Source organism: Gymnogyps californianus, chromosome 1, assembly GCF_018139145.2.
Source record: "Gymnogyps californianus isolate 813 chromosome 1, ASM1813914v2, whole genome shotgun sequence".
Lineage (NCBI taxonomy): Eukaryota > Metazoa > Chordata > Aves > Accipitriformes > Cathartidae > Gymnogyps > Gymnogyps californianus.
This window is the reverse complement of record NC_059471.1, coordinates 120,439,305-120,453,071: the sequence shown is the minus strand read 5'-3', so window position 1 is coordinate 120,453,071 and position 13,767 is coordinate 120,439,305. Positions and strand designations below refer to the sequence as shown.

Here is a 13,767-nt window from a genome sequence, read left to right as displayed (position 1 = left end):
TCTTTTTCCTTTTTTGTTCATCTTTCCTCCTTTTTCTTTTCTCTCCCTGACCCATAAAGTGACCATCAGTGGTTATTCTGCCCCTGACAGAGAAAATACTGCCGAGGGGAGGAGCAGCACAAGGTTCAACCTTGCATGTAGCAGAAAAGCAGCTTTGGCTTATAGAACTTCATTTCCTGGGGCAGGTGCCGTGCTGTCAGATTTCCCACTCTTGCGGACATGTGTTACTTGCTTGGCATTAGTTCCCAAGGTGTCCCACAGCTCCCTCAGTCACAAGTAGAAGACGTACTCAATGCCACAGGAGCTGCATCTCAGATATCCAAAGATCGGTCAGTCCAGCTGAAGTGACCACCGTAGACGTTACCACAGCTTGAGGCCTATCAGTAGGCTTCCACAGGCTGTTTCCACCGAGAGCATCTGCCTGGACCTCAGCAGCAGCACCGAGGCATTCCCGAGGATCCGATGGTGGCCGCTGCGCACAGCTGGATCCTGCCGGGAGCCTTGTTTGTACAAGGCCTCCATCTCCGGGCAGGCTGTGACAAGACTGGATGTGTGGGCTCTGTATCAATGATGGAGAACCGTCATTACAGTAAACAGTTGTGGGAGGTTCACTTTCTGTTCTCCTTTCCATCCTCTGCTGGGCTCGCAAGTGACAAGGAGGGTAAGCCACCGCATGCCCGGGGGCCAGCGCCCTAGGGCAGACAGGGTCGGAGCACTTCCTGGCAATACTCCACTGGCTTAAGGGGTGGGGGGGGTAAAAATAGCTTAACTTCACAATCTGATGGAAGGGAAAGGTGATACTTAATTATAAACTCTTCATATATACCTAAAATATAATATATACATTTAAGTTTACTTTCTTGCGGCTTTCCTCTACCTGTGGGTTGGGCTGCAGCTGTCGGGTCCTCCCCTTCCTGGCCCTTGCTCTCCACGGACAGCTGCGGGCTGCCCTCTGCCGTCCGTCCCGGGCCGGGGCACGCAATCCGGGGGAGGTTTCTCTCGCAGCCGGGAGGAGGCCGGCGGCCCGGCCTCGCCGCTCTCCCCGCCGGCGGCGCCGGCTCCCGGGTGGAACCTCAGTGCCAGCCGCTATTTCCACCCGGCGCCTATGGACCGCGGCGCGGTAGCACTGGGGGCTGCCTAGAGCGCTGTACAGGAAGCTGCTGTTGCTAGGGCTTCAGGTGGGGAAGCGGCGTGCGCCTCCGGTTCCGCCGGGCCGGGCCCGGTGATGGCGTCGCTGGGGCTGAGCGAGCGGGAGCAAGCCGGGTGCCGCCAGCTCCTGGAGTACCTCGAGACCGAGGAGCTGATCGCGCTGACGGACACCGTCACCAACCGCCTGGTGCACCCGGAGAGCCGCCAAGGTGCGCGGAGCCCGGGACGGGAACGCTGACTCCTGCGGCGGTCTTCCTGGCCCGACCGCCTCCCGGCCCCACGGCGGGGATGCTGGAACTGTGTGCCCGCGGCGGGCGCGGCGGCGGCTCTGAGCTCCCCTTCCCCGGCCGGCCGCGGGCCTGGCGGCAGCGCAGACGCAGCCGAGTCGGACGTGGAGGCGGGGCCGGGGGCTGCGGCCGCGTCCCTGCTCCGCTGGCGCCGGGCCGGGCCGGGCCGGGCCGGTCCGGTCCACAGCGGCGGGCTGGGGGGGAGGCGAGCTAGGTGGGTGTGCTGGAGCTGCCCAGGGGGTGTCTCGGCGCCCCGGAGAGCTGGCAGCGCCCTGCCCCGGTGCAGGGCTGTGGGGAAATGTGCAGCTGCGTTTTGTTCGGTTGTAGCTGTTGGGAGCCTTTCTCTCTAGTGGGCCTTCGTACATCGGAACAGCGCCGGGATTTGGCTGCTGAGAGTTTGGGGTTTTGGCCAAGGAACTTGCCGCTGGTAGTGGCTTTTAGCAGATTTTCGGATCTCAAGCACTTCTTTTTCTCTGTTAGACCACCCGCCCCCTCGGTGAGCATCGTGCATTGGTATGCCTCTGCTATGCCCTGTTAGTGTTTAAAAACGTATTTAAAAGTCAAGTGTCTCTTGCTGTTTGCGTTAATGACATTTGTTTTCAGGTTCTGAAAGGGTAAAACGCAAATCAAGTATTGAACTTACTTCTTTGTACAACAGAGCACTTTCAGGTGTGACCATTCCCCATCAGTTTGTAGATGTTGAGATTTGTTTCGTAAAACTTAATTTTGTATGTGAGTTACCTGAGGCCACTCAGCATATTGCCCTGAAATATACTCATCCAAAAACCTTGAGTATGTTTCACGTGATATAACTCAGGCCTGTATGATTTGCCAAACACATTTCTTCAAAAGTTCTTAGGCCTGTAGTTTTTCCTCTTGTCTTTTTATCTACTTTTTGCAGTGGTTGTAGGTTAAATTAAAAGATGTTAATTTTTTTTTTACTTCAGCTATTAGTCTCTTCTTGTTTAAACTTAGTTTTTATAGGTAACATGTTAAGTACCCAGCCTCAGTTCAGGTGAGAACTGGCTACCACAACTACTTTAAAAGTGAATGTCAGTTTGTCGTGTTTCCTAATTTTGCCACAGAGCCTTGTAGCTGAATTTTTTTGAATGTTACCTTTCAATGTGCTGTCATTGTGCTATGGTGCATGGTGTTTTCTTATAAACCTGGGAGTAGTAATTTTATTAATGTGGAAATAAAACAGATTTAATTCCATTTCCATCAGTCTTCAGGAACCTAGATGGAACCTCACTTTCACAAACTACTGTGTTGTCTGAAAAACCGCAAACTTCTGGTACTAGAAATCTTGTTTAGCATATGAGGAATCAGAGGTTACCTTAGTTATCTCTCTGTCTGCATTTCTGTCAATTTTCTGTTCACAGGAAACATTTGAAAACTTGCATATTCTTCAAAATAACAATGTGTTCTCTGACCAAATAATGTGAATTACCCATTTGTTGCAGAAATTAAGATTCACATTCCATATTCAGAAGAACCATAAAAGATTTGTCTGGTTCTTCTTTCTCTGTGTAATCTTGCTTCCAAGAAGACAGGTGGATGGCTTACTTTGAAATATCCCAGAGCTTTTCAAATGGAGAAAGAAACCAAGCTCAGCTTTTGCTAGGTGAAGGTGCTGTATGGTGACAAGAAGCAGGAAGCCCTAAATGATTTCATGTTAAATGAACTTATTTTGAAGTTAAGGCTAGCTGCATCTCAGGAAGTATAGGTGAAATGCATTGTGTGCAAGAATCTTCATACTTTTTGAAGCACTTGGAGTTTCTAAACATCTTGAAAGTACTTGAAGAATATTAGTAACTTCATTTGGAAGAAAAAGCTGCATCCTTTTCATCAAGCTCAAATACTATATAATAAGTTCCAAACAGTCATTGATACTGGAAGTAGGGATTACAAGGTGTCCTGGTTTTGGCTGGGATAGAGTTAACTTTCTTCCTAGTAGCTGGTATAGTGTTATGTTTTGGACTTAGTATGAGAATAATGTTGATAACACACTGATGTTTGTAGTTGTTGCTAAGCAGTGTTTATACTAAGTCAAGGTTTTTTCAGCTTCTCATGCCCAGCCAGCAAGAAGGCTGGAGGGGCACAAGAAGCTGGGAGGGGACACAGCCAGGACAGCTGACCCAAACTGGCCAAAGAGCTATTCCATACCATATGACATCATGCCCAGTATATAAACTGGGGCGAGTTGGCTGGGAGGGGTGGATTGCTGCTCGGGAACTAACTGGGCATTGGTCAGCAAGTGGTGAGCAATTGCATTGTGCATCGCTTGTTTCGTATATTCTAATTCTTTTAGTATTATTATTGTCTTTTTTTTTAAATTATTATCATCTTCCTTTCTGTCCTATTAAACTGTCTTTATCTCAGCCCACGAGGTGGGTGGTTTTTTGGTTGTTTTTTTTTTTTTTTCCAATTCTCTCCACCATCCCACTGGGGGATGAGCAAGCGGCTGCCTGGTGCTTAGTTGCTGGCGGGGGTTAAACCACGACACAAAGTAGCAAGGTCTTCAGTAAAAACAGCACCATTTTTTAAACATGTTCCAAAGTCTTTGAGTATCTTCTGTGTCTAATATGATTAGGTCAGATTTCAGTTTGCAAACAAACTTTTAAGTCTTTGTGTTTCATTTAGGCTTGTCTTGTACTGTGTTTGGAGGTGCTGGTCAGGAGTTTAAGAAATGGCATAGATTTGGGTTTTAATTGTGAGAGAAGCAACTGCTAACTTAAATTTCTTTACTTGCAGAAGCCATTCATGCCATCTTGGTTTACAGCCAAAATGTAGAAGAACTTTTGAAACGCAGAAAAGTCTATCGAGAAATAATATTTAAGTATTTGGCAGCACAAGGGATTCCAGTGCCCCCTTCCTCTGAGAAACATCTACTCATTGATCGTGTAAAGCAGTACTGGAGTGGGCAGCTCACAACATGTGCCTCAGAGTCAGGGGAGAGAAAACCACACGTGGAGGTGAGTGCTGCTTTCTGAAAGACCTGAGAATGCTTAGCATTGCTTTTGCAGGATAACCAGTGTAAGTGTTCTAATCTACATCCAAAATGTGGCTCTTCACCTGTATTTAGGAAGGTACTGAACCTCTTTAACTTTTGGTTTGTTTGGTTTTGGTGTTGTGTTTTGTTTTTTTTTTTTTTTTAATTACATCATTTAAAGGTGTCTGTGCCAACGTATCACTTGCAGAGCACAGTCTTCTGCTCTGTCTTGCAAAGTATAGTAGTGCATTTAAACTCTAATGTGTGGGGTCTTCTCCATGCTTTTAATTTTTAAGTTGTTCTGTAAGCTAAAATAGAGGGTATTCACAAATAATTATGTGGATTCAAGGACAACTGAAAACAGTGTTAACGGTACAGCAACCCTGCATAGCCCACTTTTTAACGTGGTGGATCTTCTTAAACTTTTGGTATAGATCCGGGATTTCTAGTCATCCTCCAGCCACACCAGGCACTAGTGATACCATTGGTAGGGCACATTCCAGAGCAGAGCAAAGAGATGCTGTCAATAGTAGATCATAGGGCAAAAACATCTGTTGGACTGTGGTCTAAAATGTTGTGGGGGAGGGAGGGAATGGAGAGAGAACTACCTTTTTGTGAGTGACCTTGATCTACTTCTAGAGACAGTGCAGTCAAAGTAGCACTGTCTGTAAGCTGTTTTCCTTTTTACCTCTTGCAGTTAGAATGCAGAATGGATTTTAGCAGATTTTTAGATCATTGAAATGTAAAGTTGATAGCAGTGCCAGGTCTGTGTCATTTTTTCCCCTTGATATTAGTAACACTTAATACAGTGTAACTAAATGTGTTTTGGCAATTACAGGTTATTCTGAAGTTCAAAATTTTGACATTTAGCAAACCCTCGTGGTGTAATGAACTTTCAGTTTTTTATTTGTCTTGGATCTTTACCATGTAGTTCTAAATAGCCACCTTGCTCTTTCAAGTGTTGTACTTCAGAGACCTAATGGGCAACAGCCCCACCAGCTGGACTGTTAGAGCTCTGTAGCTGTTGATAACCAATTGCATTGAGCTTTCTGTCAGGGATCAACTGATGAGAATTATGATTTAGCTGAGAATTGTTTTCAAAACAATTTTTTGTGTGCATACTTTGGGGGGAAAAAAAAATGTTGCTCTTGCAAGAACACTTCCCAATTATTACCTCATAGCGAAGTTTTATGATTGAAGGTAAGTAAATTAAATTCTCCAAAGTACTTAAAACACATTAACAAAGAATGAGAAATTAAACTGATTTATTTATCACATACATCTTTCTTTGCCTTTGTTTTCTCTTAATTCTTGTGGCCCTTACCATTTTGAAGAAATGGGTAACATGAACCTGCGTAACAGAATTAGAAATTAATTACAGTTTATTGTGAAACAAATACAGCATTTCTATGTAGAAGTCTCCAAACTTTTCATACTTAATTATTTAATACTTACTTAAAACATACTTAATATTTACTAGACTTCAATGTTAGCAAACTTGACATTTGATTTACTTCTAAAAGTCTTGCTGTCAATTTGCAAATAGTGAGAAGCCCTACAAAGTAACTGTACATTTAATTCTTGTTCAAAAAACACACCACCTTATGGTTGGAGGTCATGTATCTTTATGTTAGAAAGTTTGGATGATTTTTCTTAAGTAAAAAATCTTACCTATTGTAAGAGAAAGCAGAGGGTAAACAAACTACGTATGTACAAATTAAATAGGCTCACAGGAGTGTTACTTGAGCATCTGATTGTTGCCTTGTACAGTGATGCTTCCTCTAGAAAGAAGTGCCCTCCAAACCAAATGTGTTTTTATAATCAACTTAAAAACCTGTCTTAAATCTAATTGCTAAGCACCTTGTTTCCTAAATATTTGGGCTTAAATTTTGCTATTCTTCTACACATAGTTGTAGACATACCAAGAATTCAACTGCAAGGAATAGATTTTTTTTTCTTAGTTTGACCCATAATAGTGTCTAAAAAACTCTTACTGCTTACTTTGTTGCAGTACATATTTAGTGATACAACACTTGGAGTGGTTTATCACCCTTCTCTGGTATAGTTTTAATAACATGACCATTGGTTCCTCACTGATACTTGCTTTTGCTACTTACTGTGAATTTGGCTTCAAAACTTTATACCCACCACTCTGTCAGTCTCAGCAACCCATCATTAAACTTAAATATTATTTTGAAGTATTTCTTATCCCCCCATATCTTAGATGTATTTTAGGAGTGTGTGTGTGTCATTTTTCTCTAAAATGATGAAGAAAAGGGCACAAGTGGCTTGTCCATAACCTATGGGGAACTAGTAGAAGATGTATTTTGAATAGTTTCATGCTTTCTTTCACTGGCCCATTCTTCTCTAAGGCTTCTAGACAAGACAAGAATCTTTGACTGAGCCTTTTCAAATTATTCTTTGAAGGTTTGGCTGTCTGCTAGCAATGTTCACTTTGTCTCACTACTTTCTCAGCAGATTCAGTGCTGAACGAAGGATTTTAGGACAGTCTGAAGGAAGGATTTTATGACAGGCTGAATGGAGTTGTCTTTATTCCCAGAGTAAGCCTATGCTGCTATGTGAAAATCCCTGCAGCTCTCCTATCCCAATGTCATACTGTCTGTCCTGGTTTCGTCTGGGATAGAGTTAGTTTTCTTCTTAGTAGCTGGTACAGTGCTGGGTTTCGGATTTAGTGTGAGAATAATGTTGATAACACGCTGATGTTTTAGTTGTTGCTAAGTAGTGCTTATCCTAAGTTAAGGACTTTTCAGTTTCCCATGCTCTGCCAGCAAGCAGGTGTGCAAGGAGCTGGGAGGGAGCAGAGCCGGGGCAGCTGACCTGAACTAGCCAAAGGGGTATTCCATACCATGGAATGTCATGCCCAGTATATAAACAGGGGGGAGTTGGCCGGGAGGGGTGGATCGCTGCTCGGGCATTGGTCAGCAGGTGGTGAGCAATTGCATTGTGCATCACTTGTCTTTTCTTGGGTTTTATTTCTCTTTTTTTTTTTTTTGTTAAATTCCTTTTCATTACAATTACTGTTGTTGTTATTATTAGTTAGTAGTATATTTTATTTTACTTTAGTTAGTAAACTGTTCTTATCTCAACCCACGAGTTTTACCTTTTTTTTCCCTCCTCCCCATCCCACTGGGAGGCGGGTGGGGGAAGCAGCTGGGTGTTGCTTAGTTGCTGGCTGGGGTTAAACCATGACACTGTCTCAGTCTGTTTTAAGTGATCAGTTGTACAATTAGAAAAGTAACTGAGAATCCTCAAGACTTTTGTCTACTTTGGAGGACCAAGGGTAACATAAGTTATGGTTTTCTTTGATGTGGACTCTTTCCCTAGTAGAAATATGGTGAAGACTGCAAACATCGCGTGAAAGTGCCAAGCATCTTTTGGTTGATTTTTGGCAGTCTTACTGCTAAACAGGGCTAAATTCAGGCACGTGATCTGGTGGAGAAGTAGTTCTGGAACACATTAATTCTTTGAGTTTGAGTTCTTCCTGTTGTGCGTTTTGTTAGTGTATTCCGCTGACATAAGTAAAATAGCCCCGTAAATCGGAAGTATTCTGTCAGCTTCAGGTATTAGGTTGTGCATATTCAAAAGGTGACTTCCTGATAAGTACTATTTATTCTGATCAGCTATATGCAGATGCAGAAACGAACACAATTCACCAGATTAAAAGGTACCAAAAAGAAGAGACTGAAGGCAATGTGAAATAGGAAAAACATGTCAACATAATTGCTTATTTGTAAGCACTTTTTAGTAAATTGATATGCCTTAATATGAGATTAGCTTTTCACGTCGGGTCTGTATCCTTCTTATTTTTCTGTAGCCTTCTTTTGGAAATGTAAAGGCCGGTGAACAGTTACTAACTCAGGCACTTCTTACTCAGCAGTAGTTTTGTCTCTCAGTGTGAGAATCCTGGTCTCATGGAAGTTGTTCAAAAATCCTTCCCCTGCCCTTTTTCAGTAGAACCAGGATTTTTCTCTTTGTTTATAAATTGTAGACCAAGACAAAACAGAAGGACTATTCTAACTGCAATTCAAAGAACCTATCCTGATTCTCTAGATAAGATAATCACGATCTTAAAAATAAAGGAGATTTTACTTTGTTGTTTTTTTTCAGGCACTCTGTCTCAGAACACTTGCAGAAGACTTGGAATGTTTAAAATAAGTATTTACGTGATTTTATGTTGTTCTAAGTGGTAATCTTGCATGTTAAGGCCAAATAGTTCTAAGAAAAAAATGTGCTTGATTGCAGAGTCACAGAGACAGACGAAAGTCACAACATGATGTTCATGATCTAGGAGAAGAATTCTGTCAATGGTTCTTTGAACTCCTGAATTCTCAACATCCCTTGGGAGTAAAATCTGAAGAAAGATGGGGACCACAGCATTTTTGGGAGGATGCCAAAATGAAGTTCTGTTACAACACATTAGAAAAAAACATGGAAGAATATGTTGGTGCAGAAATGGTGAGCCTTCGTCTGCTCTCGTTGGTTAAAGAAGAATATCTTCTATTCAACCCTAATTTGCATGCCAATGGACTGAAATGTGCCATGTCTCCACATGGGTTAGTACTGATAGCAGTGGCTGGCACGGTACATAGAGACAACACTTGCTTGGGCGTCTTTGAACAAATTTTTGGACTCATTAGCTGTCCCGTTAGGGAGAATACTTGGAAAATAAAAGTTATGAATCTTAAAATAGTTGGACAGAATGCTCTGGAGCCTGGGATGCAAACTGAGAAACCCTCCATAAAATATGAGTCAAACCAACTGCAAGAGATGTATGATGGAAAAGAACTGACTGTGTTTGAACCTCAGAAATTCTGAGCAATTTTTTCGCAACTGAGTAACTGGGTGAGCGGGGGAACATACAGCACTTGTAGTACATAGCTGAATATTGAAATGGTTGCAGCCATCTGATGATGTGTCTTTTTTGAGTCAGATTTACAGGATGACAAACTGAGATACAGAGTCTAAAGTATTAATACAGGTGATGATTTTGGGCACCTTTCCAAGAGCTAACAAATATTTCAGAGTATTACTTTAGATTTTGTACTGTAGTTAGGAATGGAGTTAGTTTGGTTATTCTTGGTTACAAAGCATGGTTACATTTAAATATGGGTTGGCAGCAGTACGTAATGAACTAGATGACTTGGGGTTCACAAACTGCAGGTTGTTTCTCTTCAGGTCACCAGTTTAAACTCTTATCAGAGTTGTAACAGGAAGACATTGCATCTGGCTTTTTGAAGTTGGGATTGGTGATTGTCTAAATGGACATCTAAGTCCCAGGAAAACCATCTGCCACTTCAGGAGTTTTTGGAGAGAACAGACAAAATAATGTGAATGGAGACTGCTGCCATTTATGTTCTAAATGTGGTTCTGTCACTGAACAATACAAGTAGTTTAATGGGACAATGCAGGGAACTTAACATCATTGAAATCTTTTTTAATTTGGGTTAATAGCTTCCTTTCCTTTTACCTTATGGTTCCAATTTTGTAATGAATACAGACAAACTCTCTGTTGCTCTATCTGTGTCCCCAAGCAGACAAATTTGAGATGGTTGCCCAGGCATCCATTTCTAGCACTGACTCTCTTGGATCAAGTAGTTGATTTCATGACTTACAGCAGCACTGTATGAACCAAATGCTTTGATAATTATTTTGTATATACTTACAACAGAGGTTTTAATATAATAGTTGTGATTTTTCTATGTTTTCTCAAAATAAGAATTTCATCTACTCTGAGCTGCTTTATTACATTGACTAGAAGTCAACTTGTTAACATTGGGCAGTTACAACAACAGGTGATATTAAATAATCCAATTACTACTTAATAACTGAAATTATTGCCATTGTAGAACTTGATTTTTTTTTTTTTTAATTTTAAGGGATTAGAGGTGAAATGAGATGAAAACTTCTTTTTCCGCAGCTTGCTTGGATTGTTTGTGAATTTTGTTTTGATTTTATAGCTTCACCAATACAAGTTGTGAAAATGGAAACATTCCCCGTAATATGGGAACAGTTCTTTTGGTTTTGATATGTTTGTCAAAGACGACAAATGGTAAAATTACGGGTGGGTGAAGGGAAACAAGAAGATTCAGGTATGCACAGAACTGATTTTTATGAACAGTCTGAATCTTGAGTTCTCTTTAAAAATTTCTAAAATAATTTCTTTCCTAAGCAAAACCTCAAATACTGTGTTGGAATGTTCTTTCCCAATCAACAGTTGAGTTGTGGCTTTTTCAGCTACTGATGTATAACAAATAAAAACCCGAATTTAAAATTCGGAAGAAGCAGTTTCCTCGTATGTGTTGAGAATTGCATTCCTCTTCAGGTGACGACAAAAGCCTCCCTAAAGGCCTAAATGGGCACCTTTTCAACATTCAGTATGACAGTCTGTAATTCAACTAAATATTTTGTCGTTTGCAGAACTGTACTTTGTAACTGGCAGCGTAGCTATTACTTTAGTCACTGTGTTAAATACGAACATGACCAAGGGTGTAGTTTTCATTACTGCTTTAAGCTGATCTGGTGCGAGCGGTCCCCTTCCTCCAACTCAAGTATGTGTCCTTGCTTCCTTCTTGTATTGGCATTAATGCTTGTGCTAACTCTGAACAAGAGGGAGTGGGGACTGATCCCAATGAAAACTAACTCATTGTCAGAAACCCTTCAGGCTGATCAGCTCTGTAAGAAGGCTGGCCACGCAAGTACTAGTGTCAGCTTGAGGAACAGAGATGAGAATTTGCTTTTTTTGGTGACAACCTGAATTCCTGTGGGATTAAGCAAGTGATCAAATAGCAGTCTTTGTTAATTCTTACATTCCAAATGTTTATGCTTGATAACTTCAGAATACTGAATACAAGGAGCGTTGCGGCAAATCAGCTTTTTACTAAGGCTGGTACCTAATGAACTTGTCCTTACTCCTTCAGTTCCTTTACACGAAGTATGCAAAAAAATGTTAAATTGTCACAGCCTTGTGACCTCTGTGTAAATCCCTATTCTGTTGCAGAGTGGAGTAGGTGCTGTATGATTTACTGATGACCTGTTGGTGCAGTTGCTGCTCTTGCATTGTTGATCAGGCTGTTAAGAATCTGCATACATTAGTCCGTGCTCATTAGCTGCTGAATGATAACTGATTTTTGCAGCAGCTAGTTTTGATGTGTGCTTATGTGTTACTTGAAATTGTAGTTACCAAGGAGCAGCTGGTATCAGCAGTTGATGAGCAGCTGATGGCTGCTGATGAGCAGCAGTTATCCCAGGCTGCTGCTGCAAAATGCAGGAAACAGTACAGTATCTGCTCTTTACAATCTCACCACCTGAATATTTGGTAGGCACTGACAGTCAGCTGATGCTGAGTAACTGTAGTTTTGCAGTTATTAACTGGTATGATGTCTTATCCTGTGATACAGCTTCCTCTTTTTCTTCCAGGCCTGCATTCCCTCTTTCAAAAGCATACTCATCCCTTCTAAATGCATTTTATTTCCACTTGGAAAAAAGGATTCCAGTTTTATAATGGTTCTTCAGGCTCTCCATCTTGCAAGGAGGCAGAACTGGATTTTGAAAGTTGCTGCCTGACCAGTCAGCGCCAGCTGACCTGTTTGCAGTCAGGTTGTAGGGGAGGCAGAGAGGTGGTGGTGCCTCTGCTCTTTGGCATTTTGTGTATGTTGAAGCCTGTTCATTTTGTGCCATGTGAGGGTTGTGAGGTCGTAGCTGCAGTACTGCACCATAGAATATTACAGATATTTTTCTGGTGTTCTGATTATTGTTTATAATAAGTATCCTTACTGGGAGTTCAGAATTCAGTTTTCAAATAATTGTCACATTCAGAAATTTTTTTTGAGAGTACAAAAACACTGACTGCAGGGTAAATTTGAGAAGGTACTTTTAGCTTAACCTTGACATTAAGGAAAAGGTTAGGACTTGTTTAAATGGAGTACAGCCAAAGAACTTGAAATATTTATGGAATTGATTTCATCACTCCCTCTAGATGCTGCTGTTCAGAGCTGAAGTAACTTCTGGTTGGTTTACCTTTGGAATTAATGGCCATTTTAGTTGCATTTAGGAGATTCAAAAAAATTAAAACTTCTTTAAAACTTTTTTCATCAATTTTCCTCTGTATCACTATTTAGTCAAGGCTCAAGACATATTTTCAGTAACAATTTCTTATGTCTATCACTACTACTTAAGCTGAAATGCTAAATTTATATTTTCTAGATCTATCTCTGGAGAATAGTTTGATAGTAAGCAAAATACTGACTTGCAACAAAGCAGGCAGAACTTTCTGAATTGTATAAATGTTAAACAGTGGAAATTGTGACCCTCTGTTCTAACCAGACATTTAATTTTTTTGTCTCTGAAGTAGGAAGCTTGAATGTCTTAAAGCAATATATGAGCAGAACCTCTGTGATCACGCAGGCCAGCTACCTTACTGCAGGTTATGCTGTATTGCTTTGGCTATGCTTACTCTCCTTACGCAGAAGAAACGTAATCACAAGGAGATCTTACACAGAGCATTAAATGAGTTCTGACTTGTGTCTGTGGTCTAAATATCCAGCAGTGCTCAACTGCATGTTATTTTATCAAACTTGTAATAGTAATGAAAGAAATGTGTTTTCTTTGGATGCTCATTTCCTCCATGAAATTGAATTTTTAAGTGTATTTAGGAATTTGTAAAAGGTGTCTAATATTCTTCATCTATGTCCTGCTTGCTTAGTAATCTGAGGAGGAAATCTTAAGGTTGATGACTAGTCTTCATCAAAATGCTTGCTAGGTTGTATTTTTTTCACCTCATAAATTGCAAAGGTAGATGAACATTGCCTTTGCAGACTTCACTGTCTGTTTTTCTTAATGTTTCATAATGTACCATTAAGCGAGCTGTCAGTTTGACTGTTTCCTACATCCAGTTCCCTGAACTTAAAAATCCTTAAAAAAGCTTATTTTGGGTACTATTTCAAAAGGTGTGGATTCTTCATTGCTGCTGGAAAGACTATTTCACATCTCAGATTAGCTTTAGTTTATTAGTTCACAAGTTTATTCTAACAGACTCTACTGGTGGCTGCAGAAGCAGCTCAGTTGTTAAACCATTACCACTAATTAGTAGTTGTTATTTTGAAATGGGAAGCTAACAGTACACTGAATGCTGCTAAGGACATTTCTTCCAGCTAAGGGTCATACTGGCTTTGCGGCTCAGAAGTAAAGCCTGCTGTAGGAGATGGGGGCAGGCAGATGTCTGTAGGAGAATCAGCTGTGCTAACCCATCATCTGCTCTGTTGTTTGAACAGATGCTTGTGCCGTGTTTTTTCAGAAGAGGCTGTAGGAAACTGTCTTAAG

The 13,767-nt window shown here is 41.3% G+C and overlaps 1 protein-coding gene across 1 annotated transcript; it reads left to right on the top strand.

Moving 5' to 3' along the window:
* The first annotated feature begins 1,117 nt into the window (after window positions 1–1,117).
* Window positions 1,118–10,765, top strand: C1H3orf38 (chromosome 1 C3orf38 homolog). The gene is made up of 3 exons (XM_050904182.1): window positions 1,118–1,358; window positions 4,191–4,411; window positions 8,692–10,765. Exons 1-3 carry the CDS (start codon window positions 1,226–1,228, stop codon window positions 9,262–9,264), a joined length of 927 nt encoding a protein of 308 aa, XP_050760139.1. The 5' UTR covers window positions 1,118–1,225; the 3' UTR covers window positions 9,265–10,765.
* Window positions 10,766–13,767: the final 3,002 nt, after the last annotated feature.

Excerpts from the sequence above, each read along its gene's own strand:
- C1H3orf38 (XM_050904182.1), top strand. The coding sequence starts at position 1,226 with ATGGCGTCGCTGGGGCTGAGCGAGCGGGAGCAAGCCGGGTGCCGCCAG. Across the intron at positions 1,359-4,190 it reads GCACCCGGAGAGCCGCCAAG|AAGCCATTCATGCCATCTTG; the intron begins GTGCGCGGAGCC and ends CTTTACTTGCAG. Across the intron at positions 4,412-8,691 it reads AGAGAAAACCACACGTGGAG|AGTCACAGAGACAGACGAAA; the intron begins GTGAGTGCTGCT and ends GCTTGATTGCAG.